Source organism: Salmo salar, chromosome 11 (assembly GCF_965601325.2).
Source record: "Salmo salar chromosome 11, fSalSal1, whole genome shotgun sequence".
Taxonomy (NCBI): Eukaryota; Metazoa; Chordata; class Actinopteri; order Salmoniformes; family Salmonidae; genus Salmo; species Salmo salar.
Window position 1 is genome coordinate 110,621,983 of NC_138301.1, and position 18,865 is coordinate 110,640,847.

The following is an 18,865-nucleotide window of genomic DNA, read 5'->3' on the forward strand; positions in this document are numbered from 1 at the left end:
TTCTGGTCACTGTCTGTTACTCTGCTTCTCAGACTAGTTAGTCCGTATTTTCTGTGTGCATTAGGCCTAGCCCCAGTGTATAATTGACTACAGCATCTTCAAATGAATAGTTGTCATAAACAATAAAATAAAGTTCAATATAAAGTTATGAAGTTATACATAAAAATAAACAAAAAGGCTACAAAGCGTTGAAATATCTGTGCTGTGTCATCAGTAAGATATGAGCAGTCAATGAATAAACAAGAATATCAAAATGATCAGAAATGTACTTTTATTTTTGCAACTTTAAGTGTGTCTTCTTTTGTTAAACAATGTATGTGTAGACAGGCACAGTACATTGATTCCTTTACAGTACGCTCTTATGCAAATATTTCACCATTGCATTCATTTGTGCGCAAATCTTTGGTGTGTTACTTTTTTTCAAATACATCTGACATTTTGCCTCTTCATTATACTATTTCTATAAAAATCACTACAAAGACATTAGACATGAGTAAGCAAGAATCGTTACAGTACAGTATTATACGGCACATGGATGAATGGTTCATATTCACTTTAGTACACACTTCAGTTAACAGTGCATACTAAACATTTCACCTACACACCGTTGTATAGGATGTCAGTCTTCATGTAGGACATTTACACCAATGTTTAATGGTGATCATTGTGTGGACCCCCAAGAAGAGTAGCTGCTGCTTTCGCAACAGCTAATGGGGATCAAATACAAAAAAAAAAAAAAAGTTTCAACGCTCTTGAGTTGTAGTATTATACAGTACATACATATAAATGGTAAGTTAAAGTGCTTTCAAGTACATGTGAGATCAATATACACCAAGTTGATAAAAACCATTCCTCTAATTTCCAAATGTTTCATCTCTGGCCTACATTAAAAAAAAAAACGGTTTGCAATCTGATAAGTTTCACCATGTCTGGAAAGATTCTTGACATGCTTGTTATGTAAATCAACTCCAATAAAACATGTTCTCTGATTGGTGAGAAGAAACCTCTGGCTCCTCCACTTCTAGGAATGAACTGCCCCATTGCGGGCACAGCGGCCCCTTCTACACCAGGAGAGAAGTGACAGTCTTTCAATATAAATGGGAAAACAAAACGATCAAAGAATAGCTAATATATAAAGCCAAGGCAGTTAACTATATCTGACCTGCAGATTTGGGTGGAGCACTCAAAATGGTCTCGGCAGTAGGCCCCAGTGGGCTTGGTACCCATGAACCTCCACAGAGGGGTCATGCGGGTTCTCCGTTCCAGTAGCTTGGTGCCCTGCTGGAGACTCAGCCTTGAATCATGGCTTCCTATTGGACTAGCACACACCTGCCATACAAAGTGTATATGTCAACAACATTTAGCATTACAGTTTCACTACTGGTTAAAGATGGTTAACAACACTATTGCAAAGAAAATGATAAAATAATGATAAAAAGTGCTTTACCTGATGCATAAGAATCAGAGCCACCAGAAACACACCTTGCATTGCTTTGCTGTAGTTTTGACCGTGCATGGTGAGATATATCCTGGAAAATTCGGTGAAAGGTGCTGGATGGCAGGCAGCTAGGTGTCTGTTTCTAACTAGTGTAGCAACCGTTCTTTTGGAGAACCCTGCTTATATACCATCCCTCTCTCTCGCTCTCGCTCTCTCACTCTATCACTCTCTCTCTATCTCACACACAGACATATATATATACACACACACACACACACATGTCATGTCAAATATTTGACAATAGTAAAGATAAGATCTCCACTGTGGACCAGTAACTCTGATTGTAAACTGTCCTAGCACTGGGAGCTATGACCAGAATGACATCAACTCTGCTGATATCTTGGGCACCTCTAGGAAACTCCTTCTGTTGATAATGACAAGTCCATTAATAACCTCATTAGAGCGCACATAGAAATAAATGCATGAACGTTACACGTGTGACAGCACTCGGTACCAAGTGTTACCTTTGTACAGACAAATGATTTATGTTATGCATACTTCTTCTAATACTTACCTTTTGACATTTATGCCAACATGTGTTGTGAGGGTAATGATGATGAAACCAAGTCGCTCTGAATAATCATTCAATCAGTCAAATGTTCTTATTCAAAGAAACATGTCTTACAAAGGGTCAACTGTCAAGCCGGGTCCAGAGGCATGCATTGCTTATTTTCAAATATTATTATTATTATACCTTTATTTCAACAAGGAACACAGACTGAGACCAAGGTCTCTTTTACAGCTGGTCCCTGCGTATACATGTTTACACATACAGTTTAGGTGCAATGATTAAAAAACTTAACAAGACAAACAAAACGATCACAGATAACACAAAAAAAAATACAGCAGCAGATTATTACATGTACACAGGTTATTCCCCTAACAGTACAAGAACTTGCATTACCCGATACAGCTACAAACAATACAAAAATAAAAATCCACCAATAAATATTTAAATAAGCAAGGGGGACAAGAGTCTGAAGTTTAAGTTTAGTCTGCAGGCTATTCCATATAATTGTCAACATACAGTTATAGCACCATATTAAGGTGTGGGATGTTCACTGTATTACAAGGAACAACTAGCAAATCAATTTCGCTCCAGCAGCTAGCATAATCTGTCCATTCACAATTCACCTGTGGGAATGAAACTGGGGGCGAAGGTTCACCTTCCAACAGGACAACGACCCTAAGCACACAGCCAAGAAAGTCTTTGAATGTCCTTGAGTGGTCCAGCCAGAGCCCGGACTTGAATCCGATCGAACAAAGGTGCTTCAGCAAAGTACTGAGTAAAGGGTCTGAATATTTATGTAAATGTGATATTTCCGTTTTTTTTCCTAAAAACTTGATTTTGCTTTGGGGTATTGTGTGTAGATTGATGGGGACAAAAAACGATTGAATCCATTTTAGAATAAGGCTGTAACGTAACAAAATGTGGAAAAAGTGAAGGCGTCTGAATAATTTCCTGAATGCATTGTAACTGTTTGGGCAGGAGAAGCTGGATCCCATACCGCTGATTAACATTGCGCACCGCACGGGTCCTCTCTGCAACGGATCCCGGCGTATGATTGTACGAATCTAAAGTTTTGAAGTCAAAGAGCCAATTCTTCTACTCGCAGCAGAATCGAAGGCTCTGACCTGTGCTGAGAAAACGATCAGCATCTACCCAGATCTGAGTGCCGAGCTGCTGAAACAGAGGGCGACCTACAACGAGGTGAGATCCCAGCAACGCAAGCTAACCCTGAGATGCGGCTTCATACACCCGGCAAAGCTCATCTTGAACTTCCAGAATACAACACAGGTTTTCCACTGCCAAGGAGGCTTCATCGAGAAACACATCAAGCCCAACACATAAGGGGAGGAGCCGACAGATCTAGGCTAACCCCAATTTGACTGGCTCAATATTCAGGTATGCTATCCATGCACAATCACGAAGCCCATGGCTGTGATGCTGCTCTCAGCATAAGACAATGATGAGGACAACCCTTCAATGGGGTAAAATGAACACAGTTATTACTATTATTGAACACTGGACTTTGTTATTATTATATTGCCTATGGTCCATGACATTTAGACAATGATGAAACCATGAATTCATGAACAATGGACACTTATGTTGAAGCGTCATACAGACTGGGGCTGCTTCCTCGTGGGGATACAATGCATTGCATCCCTATATGGCCTAAATATAGCAATATAAATTGGAAGCTATTCCCCTACAATTTTCTATTATACTACTGTTTAGGATAGATAGGCAGTCTCATATGGGCTATCACACAATTCAATTTTCTTTTTTAATAATGTATGGCGGTCATGATTAATTATTGTGAAGATTATAGACTGCATTTGTTGCACATACCCTCTTATTTTTTTTCTTGTATTTAGTAATAGAGCACCTAAAGCTTAATACAAATTGATGATACATTTATGTTTATGCAATTTTAACTATATTGCTGATAATAATGAATGGTTTAAAAAGGACGCAAATAGAATAGAGAACCATTTGTACAAACTGTCTGCTTTTTTATCAGCCCCAAACAAAACTAAAGGTGTAAAGGCAAAGACCAAGAAGGCAGAATCACTTTTCTTAAATGTACAGTGCTTTCAAAAATGTATTCTACATTTGTTGTGTTACAGCCTGAATTCAAAATGGATTAAAAAAAAAATGTCTCACCCATCTACACACAATACCCCCATAATGACAAAGTGAAAACATGTTTTTAGACATTTTTGCTAATGTATTGGAAATGAAATACCTCAATACATGTTAGAATCATATCACCTTTGGCAGAGATTACAGCTGTGAGTCTTTCTGGGTAAGTCTCTAAGAGCTTTACACACCTGGATTGTACAATATTTGCACATTATTCTTTTTTTATTCTTCAAGCTCTGTCAAGTTGGTTGTTGATCATTGCTAGACAGCTATTTTCAAGTCTTGCCATGGATTTTCAAGACAAAAGTCAAAACTGTAACTAGGCTACTCAGGAACATTCAATGTGATCTTGGTAAGCCACTCCAGTGTATATTTGGCCTTGTGTTTTAGGTTATTGTGCTGCTGAAAAGAGAATTTCTCTCCCGGTGTCTGTTGGAAAGCAGACTGTACCAGTTTTGCATCTATGATCTTGCCTATGCTTAGTTCTATTCTGTTGATTTTTATCATAAAAAAAAATCCCTATTCCTTGCCGATGACAAGCATACCCATAACATGATGCAGCCACCACCATGCTTGAAAATATGAAGAGTGGTACTCAGTGATGTGTTGTGTTGAATTTGCCCCAAACATAATGCTTTGTATTTCTTTGCCACATTTTTGCAGTTTTACTTTAGTGCCTCATTGCAAAAAGGATGCATGTTTTGGAATATTTGTATTATGTCTAGGCTTCCTTCTTTCACGCTATCATTTAGACTAGTATTGTGGAGTAACTACAATGTTGTTGATCCATCCTCAGTTTTCTCCTATCACAGCCATTAAACTCTGTAATTGTTTTAAAGTCACCACTGGCCTCATTGTGAATTCCCTGAGCGGTTTCCTTTCTCTCCGGCAACTGAGTTAGGACACCTGTATCTTTGTAGTGACTGGGTGTATTGATACACCATCCAAAGTGTAATTAATAACTTCACCATGCTCAAAGGGATATTCAATGTCTGCTTTTAATTTATTTTAATTTTTTTACCAATCTACAAATTGGTGCCCTTCTTTGCGAGTTATTGGAAAACTTCCTTGGTCTTTGTGGTTGAATCTGTGTTTGAAATTCACAGCACGACTGAGTGACCTTACACATAATGGTATGTGTGGGGAGATGAGATGAGGTAGTCATTCAAAAATCATGTTAAACACTATTCTGTCCATGCAACTTTTTATGTGACTTGCACATTTTTACTCCTGAATGTATTTATGCTTGCCATAACAAAGGGGTTGGATACTAACTGGCACAAGACATTTCAGCTTGTCATTTTTTATTCCTTTGTAAAAATTCCCCAAAACATAATTTCACTTTGACATTATGGGGCATTGTGTGTAGGCCAATGAGCCAAAATCCGGATTCAATACATTTTACATTCAGGCTTTAACACAACAAAATGTGGAAAAAGTCAAGGGGTGTGAATACTTTCTGAAGGTATTGTGTGTATATAGAGTGCCTTTGGAAAGTATTCAGACTGTTGACGTTTTCCACATTTTGTTAGGTTACAGCCTTGTTCTAAAATGGATTCAATAGTTTTTTGTCCTCTTCAATCTACACACAATACCCCATAATGACAAAGTGAAAACAGGTTTTTAGAAATTGTTGCACATTTCTTAAAAATAAAAAAATGGAAATACCTTATTTACTTAAGTATTCAGATCCTTTGCTATGAGACCCAAAATTGAGCTCAGGTGCATCCTGTTTCCATTGATCATCCTTGAGCTGTTGCTACAACTTGATTGGAGTCCACCTGTGTCACGACTTCTACCGAAGGTGGCTCCTCTCCCTGTTCGAGAGGCGCTCGGCGGTTTCGCGCATAGGTTAGGGATTCCCCGGGTTCAGATGGACAAACCCTTCCATGTGCACTCCCTAGATAGTCGACCATTAGGGTCAGGGGTGGTCAGGGAGGCCACGGCTCCACTGGACATGGTTACGCAGGGGGGTCATGAGAAGAGAATTAGTTTCTTCCTCATTGATTCTCCTGCGTTTCCGGTGGTGCTGGGGATTCCCTGGTTGGCCTTTCACAACCCCACTATTTCGTGGCAACAGAGGGCTCTAAAGGGGTGGTCAGAGGAGTGCTCAGGTAGGTGTGTGGGAGTTTCCATCGGTGCAACGACGGTGGAGAGTCCAGACCAAATATCCACCGTGTGCATTCCCCCCGAATATGCCGATTTGGCTATCGCCTTCTGTAAAAAGAGGGCGACCCAATTACCACCTCATCGACGAGTGGATTGTGCGATAAACCTCCAGGTAAACGCCACACTTCCCAGGAGTCACATGTATCCCCTGTCACAGGAAGAGACGTTGGCTATGGAAACATATGTCTCTGAATTTCTGAGGCAGGGGTACATTCGGCCCTCCACGTCACCCGCCTCCTCGAGTTAGTTTTTTTGTGAAGAAGAAGGAGAGAGGTCTGCTTCCGTGCATTGACTATAGAGGTCTAAATTCGATTACGGTGAGGTATAGTTACCCGCTACCTCTCATCGTTACGGCAACTGAGTCATTTCACGGAGCACGCTTCTTCACAAAACTGGATCTCAGGAGCGCGTATAACTTGGTGCGTATCTGCGAGGGAGATGAGTGGAAGACAGCATTTAGTACCACATCCGGCCATTATGAGTACCTTTTCATGCCGTATGGGTTAAAGAATGCTCCAGCCGTCTTCCAATCCTTTGTAGACGAGATTCTCAGTGACCTGCACGGGCAGGGTGTGGTGGCTTATATCGATGACATTCTGATATATTCCACTACACGCACCGCGCATGTGTCTCTCGTGCGCAGAGTACTTGGGCGACAGTTGGAGCATGACTTATATGTCAAGGCTGAGAAATGCGTGTTCTTCAAACAGTCCGTCTCCTTCCTGGGGTATCGCATTTCCACATCAGGGGTGGTGATGGAGTGTGACCGCATTGCAGCCGTGCGTAATTGGCTGACTCCCACCAGGTGCAGCGGTTTTTAGGGTTTGCCAATTACTACCAGAGGTTTATCCGGGGTTTTGGGCAGGTGGCTGCTCCCTTTACCTCACTGCTGAAGGGGGGGCCGGTGCGTCTGCGGTGGTCGGCTGAGGCGGACAGAGCTTTTGGTCGCTTGAAGACTCTGTTTACCGAGGCTCCCGTGTTGGCTCATCCAGATCCCTCTTTGGCATTCGTAGTGGAGGTGGACGCATCCGAGGCTGGGATTGGAGCTGTGCTCTCACAGCGCTCGGGCGCGCCACTGAAGCTCCGCCCCTGCGCTTTCTTTTCGAGGAAGCTCAGCCCGGCGGAGCGAAACTATGACGTGGGGGACCGGGAGTTGCTGGCTGTCATAAAGGCTCTGAAAGTGTGGAGACATTGGCTTGAGGGGGCTCTACACCCTTTCCTCATCTGGACTGACCACCGTAATCTGGAGTGCATCCGGGCGGCGAGGAGACTGAACCCTCGCCAGGCAAGGTGGGCCATGTTTTTCACCAGATTCAGATTTACGATATCGTATAGACCAGGTCCCCAGAACGCTAAGGCAGACGCACTGTCCCGTCTGTATGATACAGAGGAGCGGTCCATCGATCCCACCCCCATACTGCCGGCCTCTTGTCTGGTGGCGCCGGGGGTGTGGGAGGTGGACGCGGACATCGAGCGGGCATCTCGATCGGAGCCTACTCCGCCTCAGTGTCCTGCTGGACAGAGGTATGTCCCGCTTGGTGTCTGCGATAGATTGATTCGGTAGGCGCACACGTTACCCCCCTCTGGTCGTCCGGGTATCGATAGGACGGTGCGAAGCTTTAGGGGGAAGTACTAGTGGCCCACTTTAGCTAAGGACGTGAGGGTTTACTTTTCCTCCTGTTCGGTGTGCGCTCAGTGCAAGGCTCCTAGACACCTGCCCAGTGGGAAGTTGCAACCCCTCCCAGTTCCACAGCGGCCTTGGTCACACCTATCGGTAGACTTCCTGACTGATCTTCCTCCGTCCCAGGGGAACACCACGATCCTGGTCGTTGTGGATTGGTTTTCTAAGTCCTGTCATCTCCTCCCTTTGCCCGGTCTCCCTACGGCCCTACAGACTGCGGAGGCCCTGTTTACACACGTCTTCCGGCACTACGGGATGCCTGAGGACATAGTTTCTGATCGGGGTCCCCAGTTCACGTCCCGGGTTTGGAGGGCGTTCATGGAGCGTCTGGGGGTCTTGGTCAGCCTGACCTCTGGTTTTCACCCCGAGAGTAATGGGCTGGTAGAGAGAGTAAACCAGGATGTGGGTAGGTTCCTGCGGTCTTATTGCCAGGACCGGCCAGGGGAGTGGGCGAGGTACGTTCCATGGGCAGAGATGGCCCAGAACTTGCTCCGCCACTCCTCGATGATCATTTCGCCCTTTCAGGGCGTGTTGGGGTATCAGCCGGTCCTGGTACCATGGCATCCGAGCCAGACCGAGGCTCCTGTGGTGGAGGATTGGGTGAAGCGCTCGAGGGAGACCTGGGAGGCCGTCCAGGGGCACCTAAAACGAGCCGAAGGCCGGCAGAAAATTTGAGCTGACCGCCACCGCAGTGAGGCCTCAGTGTTCGCACCAGGGGATCGGGTCTGGCTCTCGACCCGAAACCTGCCCCTCCACCTGCCCCTCCACCTGCCCTGCCGGAAGCTGGGTCCACAGTTTGTGGGGCCATTTAAAGTCCTGAGGAGAATAAACAAGGTGTTTTATAGGTTACAGCTCCCCCCTTATTACCGTATTAACCCCTCGTTTCATGTGTCTCTCCTCAGGCCGGTGGTCGCTGGTCCGCTTCAAGAAGCTGAGATGCGGGAGGTCCCTCCGTCCCCCCTGGACATCGAGGGGGCTCCGGCGTTCACAGTGTGATCCATACTGGATTCCAGGCGTCGGGTGAGGGGCCTGCAGTACCTCATGGATTGGGTGGGGTACGGTCCGGAGGAGAGATGCTGGGTGCCGGTGGAGGACGTCTTGGACCCATCTCTGCTGAGTGAGTCGGGGGTGTGGGTACTGTCACGACTTCCACCGAAGGTGGCTCCTCTCCCTGTTCGGGCGGCGCTTGGCAGTCGTCATCGCCGGCCTACTAGCTGCCACCGATCCATTTTTCCTTTTCGTTTGTGTCTGTCTGTGTTCATTTAGTTGACTTCGATGGGTTTATTTACACCCTGCTGCCTGCTAGTCTTTGTGCGGGATTGTTCAGTGTTAATTTGTTAGGGGTGCGTGTATGCACCAAGGGGTTTTCTTTGCTCACGGTAATGTTACCATTTTGATTTATTCATCGTGTAGAAGTTTCTCCTCTGTGTGTTGCGTTTCTTCCCTGTGTGTGGCGACTTCGTTTTCGCGTGTTTTCCCACATGTTGTTGTTTATTTTGGGACTCCTTGAATAAACGATTGTGCCACTGGGACTTCCTTGCTCTCCTGCTCCTGATTTCTGCACCTCCCTCCTACTAGGAGGTACGTAACAACCTGTGGTAAATTAAATTGATTGGACATGATTTGGAAAGGCACACACCTGTCTATATAAGGTCCCACAGTTGACAGTGCATGTCAGAGCAAAAAGCAAGCTATGCGGTTCAAGGAATTGTCCGTAGAGCGCCGAGACAGGTTTGTGTTGAGGCACAGACTAGAAGTCACTGGCCACTTTAAGGAATGGAACACTAGTCACTTTAATAATGTTTACATATCTGGCGTTGCTCATCTCATATGTATATACTGTATTCTATACTATTCTACAGTATCTTGGTCACTTAATGTTTACATATGTGGCATTACTCATCTCATATGTATATACTGTTTTCTATACTATTCTACGGTATCTCATTCACTTAATAATGTTTACATATCTTGCAATACTCATCTCACATGTATATACAGTACTGTATTCTATACTATTCTACTGTATCTTAGTCCGTTCCGTTCTGACATCGCTTGTCCATATGTATATAGTCTTCATTCATTCCTACTTAGATTTGTGTGTATGGGGTATATGTTGTGTAATGGTTAGATATTACTGCACGGTAGGAGCTAGAAGCACAAGCATTTCACTACACCCACAATAACATCTGCTAATCACATGTATGTGACCAATACAATTTGATGGGGAGGGTTTTCTCTGGTCGCCGGGAGGGGGTTTGGGGGAATGAGATTGGAGGTTGGGTGGAGGCCCACTTTTTTTTATTTTTTGTACTTCAACTCCGTATGTTATTTTCCTTTTGAGTGGCAGCCTACGGGTATATGTTTTATAAACTTATACATTTAAATGAATAATGTACTTGTAACCCCCCCCCCCCCCTGACAAAAATGACAAAACAAATAAAACATGATGTTCTCAGTGTCTGGACAAAATGTTTCCCTTTCATACATTTTAACAAGACACTAGTCATAAAAACAAGCTCCCACAAGGGGACTAAAACACATTATTTTACATGATATGTTATAGAGTTTTAGAGCTTACAAACTCTGGACCTGGATATTGAACCTTCAAAATTCTGTTTGTTATTCATAAAAAAAATATTGTTATCCTGGTCTTTGTTCTGCATTGGTGGGATAGTTTTGAAATCCACAGCATCCTGTTACATTGAATGAGATAGTTGGAGATCACTTAACTGTCACGTGTTCATTATATGACAGCATGATCAAAAATCAGGTGTGGATTACACATAAACACTGAGCTTGAAGTTTTCCCTCTGTGGATGGTCTTTGGTTAGTTCTTTGCTCTGTATGCAACATCACACCCAAGTCATCCCACGGTCAGTATTTCGAAATAGTTCTCTCCCCAACTCTTATCTATCTAACCTGGAGAGTTTGTTATCTTCTATTCCAATATTGATTGGGTAAACTTTCACTGTAAATGTCTTCATTTTCACTGTAAATTACTCAATTTTCAGATGATGCAAGGCAGAGCAACAATCTTTTGGATCCTTTCAGTTTCATGTGGATAGCAGGGCAGAGTGACATTCTGATGCTAAAGAAGTAGCGGTCTAGTTGTCTGTCTAGCTCAGGTGTGTCAAACTCATTTCACGGAGGGCCGAGTTTGTGCAGGTTTTAGTTTTTTTCTTTTAATTAAGACCTAGATAACCAGGTGAGGGGAGTTCCTTACTAATTAGTGACCTTAATTCATCCATCAAGTATAACGGTGTAGCAAAAACCTGCAGAGCCCTCCGTGGAATGAGTTTGACACGTGGTCTAGTTGCATGCTAGCTGCTCCTGTTGACTTCCAGTCATTACATTAACACTAGTTAGCAATGGCTCCAGAAACTACCTTCAACTTCCTTCATATTGCACACAGTTAATCGCCTCTGGTAAGTAGAAGAAAAAAGGGCTTCATTGGCAAAATCTTGAACTATTCCTTTAAAGGTTGATCCATCCTACAGTATAGCCAGAAGAGAACTGGCCACCCCTCATAGCCTGGTTGCTCTCTAGATTTCTTCCTAGGTTTTGGCCTTTCTAGGGAGTTTTTCCTAGCCACCGTGCTTCTACACCTGCATTGCTTGCTGTTTGGAGTTTTAGGCAGGGTTTCTGTACAGCACTTTGTGATATCAGCTGATGTAAGAAGGGCTATATAAATAAATTTGATTTGATTTGATTTGATAGCAGTCAAGGTCTCTGTCGTCTCTATGGAACCATGGGTGGTGACCTTTGCTAGCACTTCACTGTTTGTTTGCAAGTCTTGGCTGTCTGACATCAAATTGCAAGATAAAGACAGAAACCATTGAGGCTGACAAAGTGCACTGAAAAGTACATGCACATTGAGCCCTCACGTAAGCCAGCCCACGTGCCATGAGGGCATTTAACACACCAGGATGGCCCAAAGATATTATCAGTGTGATTTTTTGGGATCTTCCTGAAATAAAGGGTCATTTTGGGGAAGGATGTTTGGCACCCCTTACAAATCTGTATCCAAAACGATTATTTCAAAATAACTAATAACATTTGGTAAATTTGTGACATTTTGGCCTTACCCATGCCTTCTTTAAAACCCATAAGAGTCTAAGCCCTGTCTAAGCCGGGGGGGGGGGGGGGGTACTACTAAGATATGTGAAATAGTTTTAAGGTCATACCAAGGATAATTTTAAGACCCCTTGAAGTAACAAAAAATATATAGTCAGGAGCTATCAGTAAAGTCAGTGCTTGAAGGGGGGGGTCAAGTGTTGATCTGATTATTGTTTTATAATTATTTTTGTTGTTGGGGGGGTTGAGGTGAGGGATTATATAAGACACTCTTTGAAGAGGTACGGTTTCCTTGGCGTCCACATCACTACAGTGCCTTTCAAAAGTATTCATCCCCCTTGCCGTTTTTTCCTATTTTGTTGCATTACAACCTGCAATTTAAATAGATTTTTATTTGGATTTCATGTAATGGACATACCCAAAATAGTCCAAATTGGTGAAGTGAAATGAAAAAAATAACATGTTGCAAAATAAATAAATGTTAAACGGAAAAGTGGTGCGTGTATATGTATTCACCCCCTTTGCTATAAAGCCCCTAAATAAGATCTGGTGCAACCAATTACCTTCAGAAGTCACATAATCTGTTAAATAAAGTCCACCTGAGTGTCACATGATCTCAGTATATATACACCTGTTCTGAAAGACCCCAGAATCTGCAACACCACCAAGCAAGCGGCACCATGAAGACCAAGAAGCTCTCCAAACAGGTCAGGGACAAAGTTGTGGAGAAGTACAGATCAGGGTTGGGTTATAAAAAAATATCTGAAACTTTGAACATCCCACAGAGCACCATTAAATCCATTATTAAAAAATAGAAAGAATTAGGGCCTCCCGGGTGGCGCAGCGGTCTAAGGCTGTGCCACCAGAGATTCTGGGTTCGAGCCCACACTCTGTCGCAGCCGGCCACGACCGAGAGACTCATGGGGCGGCCGCACAATTGGCCCAGCGTCGTCCGGGTTAGGGAGGGTTTGGCCGGCAGGGATATCCTTGTCTCATCGCGCACTAGCAACTCCTGTGGCAGGCCGGGAGCAGTGCACGCTGACCAGGTCACCAGGTGTACGGTGTTTCCTCCGACACATTGGTGTGGCTGGCTTCTGGGTTGGATGCGCATTGTGTCAAGAAGCAGTGCGGCTTGGTCAAGAAGCAGTGCGGCTTGGTTGGGTTGTGTTTCGGAGGACGCATGGCTCTCGACCTTCACCTCTCCCGAGTCCGTACAGGAGTTGCAGCGATGAGACAAGACTGTAACTACTACCAATTGGATACCACGAAATTGATTAGGAGCAGAACGACAGATTTTTACCTTGTCAGCTTGGGGATTTGATCTTGCAACCTTTCAGTTACTAGTCCAACACTCTAACCACTAGGCTACCTGCTGACCAGCTGGGCTTTATGGAAGAGTGGCCAGAAAAAAAGCCATTGCTTAAAGAAAAAAATATGCAAACGTTTGGTGTTCGCCAAAAGGCATGTGGGAGACTCCCCAAGCATATGGAAGAAGCTACTTTGGTCAGATGAGACTAAAATTGAGTTTTTATGCCATCAAAGAAAACGCTATGTCTGGCGCAAACCCAACACCCCGAGAACACCATCCCCACAGTGAAGCATGGTGGTGGCAGCATCATGCTGTGGGGATGTTTTTCATCGGCAGGGACTGGGAAACTGGTCAGAATTGAAGGAATGATGGATGGCGCTAAATACAGGGAAATTCTTGAGGGTAATCTGTTTCAGTTTTTCAGAAATTTGAGACTGAGACGGATGTTCACCTTCCAGCAGGACAATGACCCTAAGTCTACTGCTAAAGCAACATTTGAGTGGTTTAAGGGGAAACATTTAAATGTCTTGGAATGGCCTAGTCAATCCAATTGAGAATCTGTGGTGTGACTTAAAGATTGCTGTACACCAGTGGAACCCATCCAACTTGAAGGAGCTGGAGCAGTTTTGCCTTGAAGAATGGGCAAAAATCCCAGTGGCTAGATGTGCCAAGCTTATAGAGACATACCCCAAGAGACTTGCAGCGAAATTACTGCAAAATGTGGCTCTACGAAGTATTGACTTTGGGGGGGTGAATAGTTATGCACGCTCAAGCTCTGTTTTTTGTCTTATTTCTTGTTTATTTCACAATAAAACATATTTTGCATCTTCAAAGTGGTAGGCATGTTGTGTAAATCAAATGATACACCCCCCCAAAAAAGCAATTTTAATTCCAAGTTGTAAGGCAACAAAATAGGAAAAATGCCAAGGGGTGTGAATACTGTCGTAAGCCAATCTAAAGACATAACATGAAGTCATGAAGAGATAACGAAAGCGCCTCTTCCCCTTCAGGAGTATGAAAAGATTTGGCATGGGTGGGCCCTCAGATCCTCAAAGTTATCCAGCTGCACTATCCAGAGCATCTTGACTAGCTGCACCACTGCTTGTTATGGCAAATGCACAGCCCTCGAACACAAAGTGCTACAGAGGGTGGTGAGGATGACTGGTGCCGAGCTCCCTGTCATCCAGGACCTCTATATCAGAGGAAGGCCCAATAAATGACCAAAGACTTCAGCCACTCAAGCCATAGACTGTTCACTCTGCTACCGTCTATGTGCTCTGAAATATGAGTAGTGTTTAGATTAAGAATACAAATTCTTTACATCAATCTATGGATAATTACAAAAATAAACATAAATATCTAAAAAGTACACTTTTTGCTTTTGTAATTATTGCTTTTTAATTATTTTATTTTTTTACATATTCTTTTAAACAATATACTCATGTACATCACATTTCCAGAGTGGGCTAACATCCTTCCCTCAAAGGACCTTTCTATGGTTTTTATTTCCAGAGGATCCAAAACATCATAAATATCTTTGGGCCATCCTGGCATTGTTTTGCCCACAAGTCCAAATCACTTGACTGTTCCTTTTTTCTACTGGCCCCTGATAGGAAATGCTCAATCAAAGGAGATCTTGTCTCAGCGGAATCATGCATTCAACACAAAAACGAAAGATATAAACAGCAACCACATATTGTGTTCCTTCATTTTGCTATAAATCTTCACATAATCTTTTGGTGGAGCACTGGCGGGGGAGGTGTTTACTTGAAAAAAAAATCTAATCAAATTTTATTTGTCACATGCTTCGTAAACAACAGGTGTAGACTAACAGTGAAATGATTACTTACGGGTCCTTTCCAACAATGCAGAGTTAAATATAAAGATAAGCAGCTTACAGATCATTGCACCTGTACATAGCCCATCTGTAAATAGCCCACCCAAATACCTCATCCCCATATTGTTATTTATTTTTTTTGCTCCTTTGCACCCCAGTATCTCCACTTGCACATTCATCTTCTGCACATCTATCACTCCAGTGCTTAATTGCTAAATTGTAATTATTTCGCCACTATGGCCTATTTATTGCCTTACCTCCCTAATCTTACTTCATTTGCACACACTGTATATAGACTTTTCTATTGTGTTATTGACTGTACGTTTGTTTATTCCATGTGTAACTCTGTGTTGTTTGTGTCGCACTGCTTTGCTTTATCTTGGCCAGATCGCAGTTGTAAATGAGAACTTGTTCTCAACTAGCCTACCTGGTTAAATAAAGGTGAAATAAATACAAATAAATAAATAAAAATGTATTTAGATATATTAGCGACACAAGGAACAAATACACATTGAATAACGAATAACAATAAAGAGTAAAAATGACATGGCTATATACAGTACAGGGAGTACCAGTCAATGTGAACTAAGAATATGGGTTGTGTCATGCAGTTTCCACCCATTAAATAGTCATAAATATTCATAATAGCCTCAGGACCCAAAACAATGTAACCAAAGGGAATGAAAACTATCCACAGTGGGACTTATAAAGAGGATGTAATTCATGAACCATGTTTTGTCTCACAAACTGGGTCCATTATATTTTTGGGATGTTTTTAGGTCATCATGCTAACAATAGGCTTTCATATCAGGCTTGATCATACACAGTACCCCAGACCAATTCTGTAGACCAGCCTATGTCAATTGACTTAAGTGGCTATCTCTCCATGTAGCTGTGCAAGTATTGAACCGGTAAAGATGAATTCACTTATCGTATTGTTTTCACTTCACCCTTTGACCTCATTGGTTCAGATGAAACAGCCAATGAGAGGTCACTAGAATACTGATGCACTGTGGACAAAGTCTGACTTGTTCTGCTGAGAAATAGGGTACACTAGGATTGTAACTCTCACCATTGTCTGTTCAGGGTTTCTCTTTGAGCAAACAAGGGCTCTAAAAATAGGTTGTTGGTTTTGAGGAGTCACTGAACCCTCTATGCTTGCTGAGAGAACATGTTTGAAGAAATAATGCTTGATTTCAATAGTGATTTCAACATATACCCAAAAACTTACTGCCATTGCTGAACTTTTTTGAGAGTGTAATTTGATACATTGTCATCTGCATACATGGACTCATTCCATTATAACCCAGTTTTCAAACATACAGTTGAAGTCGGAGGTTTACATACACCTTAGCCAAATACATTTAAACTCCGTTTTTCACAATTCCTGACATTTAATCAGAGTAAAATGTCCCTGTCTTAGGTCAGTTAGGATCACCACTTTATTTTAAGAATGTGAAATGTCAGAATAATAGTAGAGAGAATGATTTATTTCAGCTTGTATTTCTTTCATCACATTCCCAGTGGGTCAGACGTTTACATACACTCAATTAGTATTTGGTAGCATTGCCTTTAAATTGTTTAACTTGGGTCAAATGTTATGGGTAGCCTTCCACAAGCTTCCCACAATAAGTTGGGTGAATTTTGGCCCTTTCCTCCTGACAGAGCTGGTGTAACTGAGTCAGGATTGTAGGCCTCCTTGCTCACACACGCTTTTTCAGTTCTGCCCACAAATTTTCGATAGGATTGAGGTCAGGGCTTTGTGATGGCCACTCCAATACCTTGACTTTGTTGTCCTTATGTCATTTTGCCACAACTTTGGAAGTATGCTTGGGGTCATTGTCCATTTGGAAGACCCATTTGCGACCAAGCTTTAACTTCCTGACTGATGTCTTGAGATGTTGCTTCAATATATTCACATAATTTTCCCGCCTCATCATGCCATCTATTTTGTGAAGTGCACCAGTCCCTCCTGCAGCAAAGCACCCCACAACATGGTGCTGCCACCCCAGTGCTTCATGGTTGGGATGGTGTTCTTCAGCTTGCAAGCCTCCCCCTTTTTCCTCCAAACATAACGATGGTCATTATGGCCAAACAGTTGTATTTTTTTTTCATCAGACCAGAGGACATTTCTCCAAAAAGTACGATCTTTGTCCCCATCTGCAGTTGCAAACCGTAGTCTGGCTTTTTTATGGTGGTTTTGGAGCAGAGGCTTCTTCCTTGCTGAGCGGCCTTTCGGTTATGTCGATATAGGACTCGTTTTACTGTGGATATATATACTTTTTATCTGTTTCCTCCAGCATCTTCACAAGGTCCTTTGCGGTTGTTCTGGGATTGATTTGCACTTTTCACACCAAAGTACGTTCATCTCTAAGAGACAGAACGCGTCTCCTTCCTGAGCGGTATGACGGCTGCGTGGTCCCATGGTGTTTATACTTGCTTTCTATTGTTTGTACAGATGAACGTGGTACCTTCAGGCGTTTGGAAATTGCTCCCAAGGATGAACCAGACATGTGGAGGTCTAAAAAAAAGAATCTGAGTTCTTGACTGATGTCTTTTGATTTTCCCATGATGTCAAGCAAAGAGACACAGAGTTTGAAGGTCGGCCTTGACATACATCCACAGGTACACCTCCAATTGACTCAAATGATGTCAATTAGCCTATCAGAAGCTTCTAAAGCCATGACATCATTTTCTGGAATTTCCAAGCTGTTTAAAGTTACAGTCATCTTAGTGTAAACTTCTGACCCACTGGAATTGTGATACAGTGAATTATAAGTGAAATAATCTGTCTTTAAACAATTGTTGGAAAAATTACTTGTGTCATGCACAAAGTAGATGTCCTAACCGACTTGCCAAAACTATAGTTTGTTAACAAGACATCTGTGGAGTGGTTGAAAAATGAGTTTTAATGACTCCAACCTAAGTGTATGTAAACTTCCGACTTCAACTGTACATGTTTGGGGACGAGCAGTAGCATGTCATAGCCACCAGAGGGTAACCTTGTCTAATTTAGCTACACCTCTACATCTGCTGGAAACACAGAACAAATGTCAATATTTTAACATCTTTTTTTTAACATCCTTGTTTGCTACACTGATGGGTTAAATAATTACTTTAAAACTAGTATCTCCATTTTGACGGGTTACCAAAGTATTAACCAGAGTCTTTGGGAAAATGAAAGAATAATCAATCACCAATTAACTGATCAGCATTACGCAGACCAGCTGGCAAGTGTCTTCACTGACATTTTTAATCTCTTCTTGTCCCAGTCTGTAATCCCAACATGTTTCGAGCTGACCCCCATTGTCCCTGTTCCAAAGAACTCCAAGGTAACCTGTCTAAAGGACTACCACCCTGTAGCACTCAGATCTGTAATTATGAAGTGCTTTAAAAGGCTAGTCATGACACACATCAACACCATCATCCCAGACATCCTGGACCCAGTCCAATTCATATACTGCCCCAACAGATGTACAGGAGACTCAGTTCCACTTCACACTGCCCTCTCCCACCTGGACAAAAGCGGAAATAACTATGTGAGAATGATGTGCATAGACTACATAGCTCAGCGTTCAACATCATAGTCCCTTCCAAGATCATCCCCAAGCTCGGGACCCTTGGACTGAACACCTCCTTCTGGA

The 18,865-nt window shown here is 42.8% G+C and overlaps 1 protein-coding gene across 1 annotated transcript; it reads right to left on the minus strand.

The window, feature by feature from the left end:
- Positions 1–254: 254 nt before the first annotated feature.
- Positions 255–1,676, minus strand: si:dkey-22f5.9 (liver-expressed antimicrobial peptide 2). Its single transcript, XM_014129528.3, has 3 exons — positions 1,448–1,676; positions 1,163–1,329; positions 255–1,061 (listed from the first exon to the last, which is right to left on the minus strand). Exons 1-3 carry the CDS (start codon positions 1,514–1,516, stop codon positions 1,022–1,024), a joined length of 276 nt encoding a protein of 91 aa, XP_013985003.1. The 5' UTR covers positions 1,517–1,676; the 3' UTR covers positions 255–1,021.
- Positions 1,677–18,865: the final 17,189 nt, after the last annotated feature.

What these genes read in the sequence shown, in the direction of transcription:
- si:dkey-22f5.9 (XM_014129528.3), bottom strand. Translation starts at nt 1,516, where the DNA reads ATGCACGGTCAAAACTACAGCAAAGCAATGCAAGGTGTGTTTCTGGTG. An exon ending in CTCTGATTCTTATGCATCAG is followed by an intron (nt 1,330 to 1,447) that starts GTAAAGCACTTT and finishes TTTGTATGGCAG; the next exon opens with GTGTGTGCTAGTCCAATAGG. An exon ending in TGCTCCACCCAAATCTGCAG is followed by an intron (nt 1,062 to 1,162) that starts GTCAGATATAGT and finishes CTCCTGGTGTAG; the next exon opens with AAGGGGCCGCTGTGCCCGCA.